The following is a 9,528-nucleotide window of genomic DNA, read 5'->3' as shown; positions in this document are numbered from 1 at the left end:
CCTCTGGGTAGGATTTTGGTTTTTTTCTTGGTGAGCCTTGAGTCTTACTTTTGATAACAAATCTGGGTCAGGCTCGGAGGAACTTTTGTCTTCAATTCGAAGAGGCAGAGAAATGCCGCGTAGGTCCATCCCCCCCGGGGTACTATGCAAGCATAACGACTATGGCATGGGAGAAGATCACTTGGGAACTTCGGTCGTTATTGGCCAATTCAGACCACCTTCATATGAACACTTGGGCCACCCCCACATGAACGGAAACCCCAAAGACAGTACCATCCATAGCAGCATGTACCCAAGAATCAAAGGCTTGGGCAAGTTCTCGACCCGTGGCGCCAGGCAGCAAAATTTGGGTTGCGACCTTGTAGGACACTACGGGAATGAGGAAATCCGCTTCCAAGTCACTGGGACCGACATCTCTCGGCATCTGGCACGCGAAATGGCAAACTCATTTGGACATGGCAGAGCCAAGCGGAGTTCGGTATTGGGACGACATACACATAGGCTGGTTGCACTAACCAACTGGAACTTTTGCCGGTATTGGCTGTCCGAAGCGTATTAGGCAGTCAGGCACTTAAGATTCAGCTACTATGTACCAATATGGACTCCACCCAAGCAAATTCCGACCAGGGTGCCTGCAGAGTGGCTTCCGGCCCGTGAGTCAAACGAACGGTCGGTGTTGGAAGTATGTACCTTTGTTGACGTATTGAGCGATAGTGACGCAGCGGTCTGGCAGGGCTTAGTGTACATTGCATGATGCGCGTACGTACGCCTTGATGAAAATAAAAATAAAGTAGAAAATTAAGGTAGGCAACAAACAGGCAACCTGGCCATGGTATCTGTGAGAACTATCCCGATTCTCATGGAAGTCGAAAAGTATATACGTACGTATACATATATATATGTGTGCAAAGCCTTCCTTGGGTTTCAGGCATTCTCTTTCACAACGCATCAATCCAGTACGCTCTACTCTTTGATACAAGCATCTCAAAGCATCATATCACACATCGTGCATCATATCATCCACATTATCATACCAGCAAAACAATAACATAGTCCCGCCTCATATGAGCACCGCTATAAACACCTTGACCAACAATCACACACAAACATTCGCAATGCCGAGCCCATCATCATCATCATACGCTTCCTCGGTCTACTCAGACTATACCACATACTCCGTCGACGCTCTGAAGACGGACTCATCGTCAAGGCCCAAAAGCACATTCGGCAAGAGAGTCAAGAGCGCCCTGTCAAGCATCGGCGAGCACCCCTCGACGCGATATGAGCAGAAGCACGGCTTGGAGCCGAGGCCGGTATACGTAAACATCCCAGCCTTGCCGCCCTCGAGAATTTGATGAACAAATAAAGAGGAGAGTGAGAAAGGAAAAAAAATACCAGTTTAGTGGAGAGGGAATATGTATCAGTTTCAAATGGGACAACCCATACAACTCGGGCGCTGGATCAAGAGTAGAGGTCCTCCCATGATGGGGGGGGGGGACTCTGGTTGCTCCGATCTACTTGTGCTCTTTTGTTTAACAACACGGCACTAGAGGCTAAATAGCCAGGATGGAAAGGGATTGGGAGTTACAATACCATTGTTTGATTTGTCTTTTCTCTGACCGTTTTTCTCTCTTTCTCTTTTCTTTTCGGCCGAGGCTACTTGTGAGGTCACCAAGATTGAGGAGTTTCACAGAGGAGGATTTCGGTTTGTTTTGAAACCAAAAGGCTTTCTTTCTTTCTTTTCTTCTGCGTTCCCGGTGGAAGACCGCGATACCTCGATAGCACTCGTCGCAGTTCTGTACTCTGAATAAGATATCGATTATGTTACCTCCGACTTCTTTCCATGCCCGAATTGTGACCCTCCATTCTAATTGCGGCCAGCTGCTTCGGCTGCTGGTAACCCGTCCATGTGCCTACTACCATGGCTTTTTATATCTCCCAGGCGCCAACACACATTGGCCCCGGAACGCATATCATTGTATCGTGGGAAAAGACAAATACATGTGGGCCCGTCATGATCAACGAACCGGGAAGAGACTCGTAGCTGGCCAAAGCATACTCCGCCACACCCCTCTCCGAACAAAACAAAGAATTGAGAAAACTCGAAATTGATTGGGTCGGCTGGCATCCGAACAAAACCATAAAGGCCAGCTCAGCTCGCATCCCCCCCCCCGGAGCTACCATTAGAATATCAATGCTGACTCGGCAGTGTTCTGCTTCACTCTTCCCCGGTACACCTGCCGGATGCCAGCCATTGTCAGTCTCTGTCTCTAGATGGCGTGCCAACAAGAAAGTCGTTGGCGCTAGGAAAGAATACTGTAGCTAATTACCCGATACAGTCCCTTGTAGTTACTGTGTGAGCGATATCGTGCCTCCCTGAAAAGAGGTCACATTTCTTGCAGACCGCACATTACCATGGTCGAGCAACACTGACCACATGACACGCATACGTAGGCACATTTTGCACTGTTCATCGACATGGCACGAAAGGGAGAACATTAAAGAATAACTCGTAAATCGCAAATGCATTCTTTCCTGTATAGACAAAGCAACATAATAGCGCCTAGTTAAGATACAGATCTGGGCCCTCGCGGCTTACACCGGACCGCAGATTAACCATAGTGTGCCACCCCAAACTTCCGCACAGCTAACTTTTCCTGCCCAAGAACGTTCATGGCCCCAGATGCAGGTGCTTTGCTCCATACCACGAAGCTGGTATCATTGACTATTTCATATAGTTCTCTTGTTCTCTTACATACAATCTCCGATGGCTTAGTACGTACGCTTGAAGGGTGGGACGGCCTTGCACTCGTTCTCGTCCAGAGTGGTGCCAATGACACGTCTGTAGCCGAGCTCAACATCACCCTGAGGCTTCTTCTGGAAGGTCAGGGTGTGCTTCATCCAGTTCTCGTCATCTCTGTCGGGGTAGTCCTCACGGGCGTGAGCGCCACGAGACTCCTTTCGGTTGGCAGCAGCGATGGTGGTTTGGGTACTGGAGGGGTGTTAGCTGATGATACGAAATTTTTAGTGTGGGTATACGTACGCGCAGGTCAACAGGTTTCTCAGCTCAAGGGTCTCAACGAGATCGGAGTTCCAGATCATGCTGCGGTCCTTGATACCAACCTGGGGGAACATCTGGTCGACCTCGTGGATCTTCTTGACGCCCTCATCCAGAGACTCCTGGGTACGGAAGACGCTGACATCGGTCTGCATGGTCTTCTGCATGGCCAATCTGATCTCAGCTGTGCTCTTGGGACCCGCGGAGTTGCGGATTTGGTCGAGGACCTCGATAGACTCAGCACCGGCATCGGCAGAAATAGGCTTAGCCTTGGTACCGGGGGTGAAGTTGTCACGGATGGTGTGCGAGACGGCACGGCCAAAGACGACCAGATCCAGGAGAGAGTTGGCACCGAGACGGTTAGCACCGTGGACGGAGACACAGGCAGCCTCGCCACAGGCAAACAGACCAGGCACGACCTTGTCCTCACCCTTCTCGTCGACAGTCAGGACCTCGCCAGTGTAGCGTGTAGGGATACCACCCATGTTGTAATGGACAGTTGGCAGGACAGGGATGGGCTGCTTGCGAACGTCGACACCAGCGAAGATGGCGGCAGTCTCGGAGATACCAGGCAGACGCTCAGCTAGAATCTCCGGGGGAAGGTGGCTCAGCTGCAAGTAGACGTGATCCTTCTCGGGACCGACACCACGGCCCTCACGGATCTCCAAGGTCATGGACCGGGAGACAACATCACGAGAGGCAAGATCCTTGGCGGTAGGGGCGTAACGCTCCATGAAACGTTCACCCTCGGAGTTGAGCAGGTAACCACCCTCACCTCTGGAACCCTCGGTAATCAAGCAGCCAGCTCCGTAGATACCAGTAGGGTGGAACTGGACGAACTCGAGATCCTGGTTGGGAAGACCAGCACGAGCAACCATGGCCATACCGTCACCGGTACATGTGTGTGCGGATGTGCAGCTGAAGTAGGCACGGCCGTAACCACCGGTAGCCAAGACGGTGTTTTGTGCGAGGAATCTGTGCAGGGTGCCGTCCTCCTGGTTGTAGGCCAAGACACCACGGCACTCGCCGTCCTCCATGATCAGGTCGAGGGCGAAGAATTCAATGAAGTATTCGGTGCTGTGTCGTAGCGATTGACCGTAGAGGGTGTGCAGAAGGGCGTGTCCAGTTCTGTCGGCGGCAGCGCAGCATCGGTATGCTTGGCCACCCTTTCCGTACTTTTGCGATTGGCCACCGAAGGCACGTTGGTAACTGTGTAATGTAAGCGGCCGCTACGATCCATCGTGGCCACGGGTATGAGTGGTGGACTTGGACTCACATCTTGCCGTCCTCGGTTCTCGAGAAGGGGCAACCGTAGTTCTCCAATTCGATGATGGAAGCGGGAGCCTCACGGGTCATGTAGTGGATGGCGTCTTGGTCGCCGAGCCAATCCGAGCCCTTGACGGTGTCGTACATGTGCCATCTCCAGTCATCCTCGTGCATGTTTCCTAACGCGGCATTGATACCGCCCTGGGCGGCGACTGTGTGACTTCTCGTCGGGAAAAGCTTGGAGATACAGGCTGTTTTGAAGCCGGCCTCTGCGAGACCGAAGGCGGCTCGCAGACCCGCGCCACCCGCGCCGACAACGAGGGCATCGTACTCGTGGTCCTATTACATGACAAAGTGTCAATGATTTGGGGGGCTCCATATACTTTGCCCACTGAAGAGACTGCAGGACTGAGAGAGATGGTGAACGTACGATGACGGGGTATTTGCTGCTAACGTGTGCCGAAGCTTCCTTTGCTCGTAGGGGTTGGTTGGCGAAGATGCGGGCTATTCACACGTGCGGTTTTGGTTAGATGACATGAGACGTCAAGACGGGCGGACTCGGGCTCGGAAGGGGAGGCACGGAGACGTACAAACAGATGGCGTCGAAGAAAATGTCCTCGCTTGACATCTCGCAGTACGTGAGAACTGTATTCCAATGACCGTTAGCCCTTCATACTTCGAGGTTGGTCGTGGCAGGGCATAGCCGAGGTGTTGCGAAAGCAGAAGGGAGGGAAACTTACGGCTGACCCAGTGGTCAGTCTCCTCATAGCCATTGAGGATGCCATGTTTTTGAATACAATACAATACAGTACAGCACGGAACCGAACAGAGCCAAGAGGAAAGGGAAGGAGAGGAGATGCGACGACGGGCTTGCTATGAGGCTCTTGTCCTGCAAGTTCCGCTCTGGATGTGTGGAATTGGCCTTGAGAGTGTATGATCCGTCGAAGCGAAAGAATTGGACCGAGCTGGTGCTTTGGATCACCAACCCTCTGATTGGCTGATTCGAGGTCCAGTAGCCTCTCGTCGGGATCTCTCGCGAGCTCAAGTTGCCGAGAATTGGAGAAAAAGCTGGGGGCAAGGGGGCAAGGCGAGGCAAGGCAGGGCAAGGGGCGCTGCCACCCCATTTGCCAGCAGCAGACCTTTTCTTGCTATTATTCTTTTATTCTTTTATTCTTCTCATTTTGTTTTAGACAAATAAAGCAGTCCATGTTGTTTCTTGGGGAAAGAGCCAGAACAACTTCACGGGAATAGGTACACTGTCTGGTCGTCGTATGCGCAGATCCAGCACCATATACTGTCTTTCGCTATTATTAATGCACGGGAATCGTATCACAGCTTGGACGGACCTCTAACCTCGGCGATGTCGTGAGGATGCCATCCAAACACCTCTCCCGCGCACATGTGCTCACTCTACCTGCAATCTATGATTAAATGCTGCAATCTTCAATTCTCTTCATCCTTTACTCTGCTTCGCATGTCTACAACAAGACCTTCTTTCCTTCCGGGCAACGAGTTTCAACCAAAACAATATGCAATTGAAACCTAGCCAATGCTCCATTTATTACCACTGTTTCCGACCAACTCGGGGATAATCAATGCGCATGTGTACCTCCCACAAGACGCAAACCATGCTTTCCAACTCCCAACAAGTCAAGAATCTGATTACGCGGCCTCACCCGATTTCCTTTGCCGCCACTACCAGCCCTCTAATTTGCCAGAACCTGCCTCAACATCTCCAGGAAGTTGTCCTTCAGCTTATGTACTTCTGTCACGACCGGTTTGACAGGCTCGCCCGCATTGCGCCGGAGACGGTCTTGCCGCTTGGCCCTCCTGCGCCGCTCAGCTTCAATAGGGTCGAGCTCGTCCTCGATCTCCTCCTCTTCCTCCTCTTCCTCCTCGTCGTCATACGCCATGTCCTGAAAGTCCATGTCGTTGAAGCCAAAGTCGCTGCTCTTGAAACCCGACACGCCGGGCAGCGGGTTATCCACACCAGCGCTGCCTTCCGCCGCCATCTTCTGTCTCGTCTTGTCTTGATGCCACTTCTTGCGTGCTTCTTGCCACGAGATGAGCTGGTTGATCTCTCGAATCGCTATCTCCTTGTCCAGAGCTCCCGCACCAACGCCGCCCTCGAACAATGCATTGATGTCGAGTGCACCAGCAGCAGGTCCTTGGCGTAGGAAGTCTAAAATACCTTCGACCCAACCCATGAGCTGCGTGAAAAGGCCGTTGTCATGGGTGTGCACCTCATGCACAAACTTGTAGAAGTTGTGCTCGTGGCGCGCGCAGAGATCAATGAATGCTTGCACTGTCTGGTTGGGATCTGCCGAAGCGTCCTCCTCCCGGCATTTCTCCACAACCTGTTTGTCCGTGTTAGCACCGACTTTCATCACGGATTGTCCTAGTATTGCGTACCTGAATCATATCGTCGATGAAGACGGAAAAGTCAGTAATACTGCTGTAGATGTTGGCAGACTTGTAGACTCGCACAAGCGGCTCGTAGAAGATGGTGAAAAGATCCCTCAGCAGCTGCAAAGTTACAGGCTCCTCGATCATTTGCAACATCATCTGCTTGTCCCGCTGTCTTATCAGCAACTTCAGCAATTGCTTCAGGTAAGAAAATAGCTGAGCTCCTTGCTTGAACTCTTCGTCGACGTTTTCCACCGCATTGTTGAATGCGACGTAAGCATTGTAGAGTCGCTGTACCTGGCCAGACACCAGTGGTGGCTCTATCAAGTCGGAGCGTAGAATAGACACAATGATGTCGATATCATCAGCAACGGCCTCTTCCCGAATGGCCACCTTGACGTGTTCATCCGAGTCGACGAACGCTTGCAACTTGTTTACAAAGACTTCGTCTCCAATCTTAGAGGATACTGCGTCAATGTTCTTCTGGAAGGTGCGGATACCGTCGTTGAGCGTAGCGGAAAATACCCTCTGCATGAGCGAGCGGGATCCGAAAGGCTGCGCCAGGAACAAGTCGAGAACGCCGGACATGACTGCAGCTGGGTTGGCTAGACGAATGACATTCTTCAACACAGTGTAAGGAATGAGAGAGTGAATCCTCTTGGCTTGCGCGAACAGCTCAGGTGAGTTGTCTTCGGCCAGGAATAAATGGTAGACGGTTGCAGCAACCTCGATGCGTAACCATTCGGCGAATTTCTGGTATTGCACACTCAGGTCCTGAATCGTCTCCTTCTCCTTGATCTCCTGAAACAGCTTCGTAAGACCATGGCGTTCCACGATATCCTGTCTGAACTGTTCCATATAAATGTCCAGTTCTGCGGCTCGTTTCCTGGCGATTTCATAGAATTGCTTCTGTTCCTCTATGCGCTTTTCATCAACAGCTTTGCGGCGCATTATGTCCTCGACGTCGTCGTCGGTTGGCGTTATGGGATCTTGAGTCAAGAACTCTTGCATTGCTTTAGTCTGCGCAATCTGAGGATTGTGTAACAAGTAGCGAAGGAATGCTCTGAGGGAAATTCGCTGGCTTTCACGCCACAGCAGTGTGGTCTTCACAAAGGTCAGCATATGTTCTGGAAAGCGGGCCACCTTTCTTGAGACTCACGTCAAGCCGCGGACTCGGCGGGACTGGGCTCTTCAGTCCATCCGAGCTGGGGCGGGGAGAGGCGTTCCTCGAGGATGCTGTTGACAGATCCCGACGATGGCCCCTGACTGTCAAATTCTTCATGGACTCCCTCAAGCCCCCCGTTTCTGCTGACGCAGCCGGAGGCATGGTAGACATGCTACTGACCGAAGATGCATCTGACTCGTCACCATCGCCACCACGCGAAAATAGCCCGGTTGCAGTGGTGTTTGACTTGTTCTTCTTGGGCAAGGGTGGGAGAACTTTGCCCGGAAGTTCGATCCGTAATTGTTTGTGTAGCCGGGCAAAGTCACCATACCGGCGACCAAGGAAGTACTCAAGGTCTCCTTTCCTCTTGATGCGCAACAAGAACTCCTGGTACCCGTTAGTACTACAGGGAATGCTAGCTGTCCGTTCCCACTCACCGCATGCTTGTGTGATCGTATCCTTTTCTTAACAGACGTTAACCTGACACCAGCGACGTTGACGTCCCAGCCATTGACGTAGTTGCCCTCAGGCAGAGTATTGAGCAGGCCAGTATCAATCGCACTGGCATCGACAACCTCAAGTTCGGCGAATCTTATGCGCTCTTCGTATCCGGAGGCTGTCCTGATACCGGAGACCATCATGAGCTCGACCATCTTCCGGCATTTTATGGCCAGCTTGCGCCTCTTGGTTTCTTCTAGTCGATCTTCTGACGAGGATATGCTCTTGCTTGCGAAAGATTCGAGGAACTGTGTGTAGTCTGTGTAAGTCACTTTGGGCTAGCATTCCTGTTTCCTGCAGCCACTTGTACGTACCACTTGCAGCTTGTCCTGCCAGAACTCCTTTTCCTTGGCCTTGTCCAAGAAGGGAAATTCGCGGACATGATGTACGAAGATGTATCGTAGGATAGGTAGTTCGGAATCCAGAGGCGAGACTTCACCAAAGTCAGACCTGAACGGCGCACCGAATCTGCGCAGGGCGGTTGGCGAGTTTAGCTCGGAAATCTCCCAGTTTGCTTGTTCAGAGATGAGCTCTCGTTTGAGATCTATGAGAGAGAACAGGCGGTACTGGTCAGATATCAAGCCGGACGTCCACAAGTGCGGTACTTGACTCACAGTGCTCTTGCTTTCCCGTCAAGGTCTGGCCAGGAGGCGGTATAGACTGTGTGCTCTTGGTTCGAAGATTGCTCGGAGGGAGGACATTTTGTTCGTTAGTTGGTTGCCCAGAAACGTCGGCGCCGGTTGTCGCCATATCTCCAAGCATGCAGCAGTTACCGAATGGTCTTTTATTCTTCTGTGTCAGACGATCCAAAGAGATATGGACAATGCGACAAACAAGCGTAGCTGTGAGAGGCGGTTATGTATGCAGTACGGGACGTCTTGAAGGCAATTGTATTATATTAGTCGCAATTCTGATGCAGGGAGTCCCGAGTACCAAGTACCTGGCCCAGCTGGCGGGGTACAGCACAGCGCGATAGCTTCGAGGGGCTTGGATGATATGCACAGCGAGAGAGGGATGCTCAAATAAATGCTATGGTGCAGAGCCGCTGTGGTGCTGAGACAGTTGACTACGTATCAAGAGGATTGCGATCTGTTGGGGTTAATTAGGACTAAAGGTCAAGATCAAACACAAACGT

General features: G+C 51.8%; 2 protein-coding genes across 2 annotated transcripts; both read right to left on the bottom strand.

Annotated features, from left to right (window-relative positions):
* Positions 1-2,506: 2,506 nt before the first annotated feature.
* On the bottom strand, positions 2,507-5,286 carry BKA67DRAFT_574343 (FAD binding domain-containing protein). The gene is made up of 6 exons (XM_046103416.1): positions 5,065-5,286; positions 4,915-4,969; positions 4,755-4,828; positions 4,335-4,663; positions 3,044-4,267; positions 2,507-2,992 (listed from the first exon to the last, which is right to left on the bottom strand). Exons 1-6 carry the CDS (start codon positions 5,107-5,109, stop codon positions 2,773-2,775), a joined length of 1,947 nt encoding a protein of 648 aa, XP_045954805.1. The 5' UTR covers positions 5,110-5,286; the 3' UTR covers positions 2,507-2,772.
* Positions 5,287-6,030: 744 nt separating this feature from the next.
* Positions 6,031-9,143, bottom strand: BKA67DRAFT_521765 (PX domain-containing protein; the record flags this gene model as incomplete). The annotated part of the gene is made up of 6 exons (XM_046098309.1): positions 6,031-6,681; positions 6,737-7,834; positions 7,890-8,282; positions 8,333-8,641; positions 8,708-8,937; positions 9,008-9,143. 6 exons carry the CDS (start codon positions 9,141-9,143, stop codon positions 6,031-6,033), a joined length of 2,817 nt encoding a protein of 938 aa, XP_045954804.1.
* Between the last annotated feature and the right edge of the window lie 385 nt (positions 9,144-9,528).

Source organism: Truncatella angustata (assembly GCF_020726525.1).
Source record: "Truncatella angustata strain MPI-SDFR-AT-0073 chromosome Unknown BKA67scaffold_7, whole genome shotgun sequence".
In the NCBI taxonomy this organism is placed as follows: Eukaryota; Fungi; Ascomycota; class Sordariomycetes; order Amphisphaeriales; family Sporocadaceae; genus Truncatella; species Truncatella angustata.
Note: the sequence above shows the minus strand (reverse complement) of the source record. Positions and strands in the feature narration are given on the sequence as shown.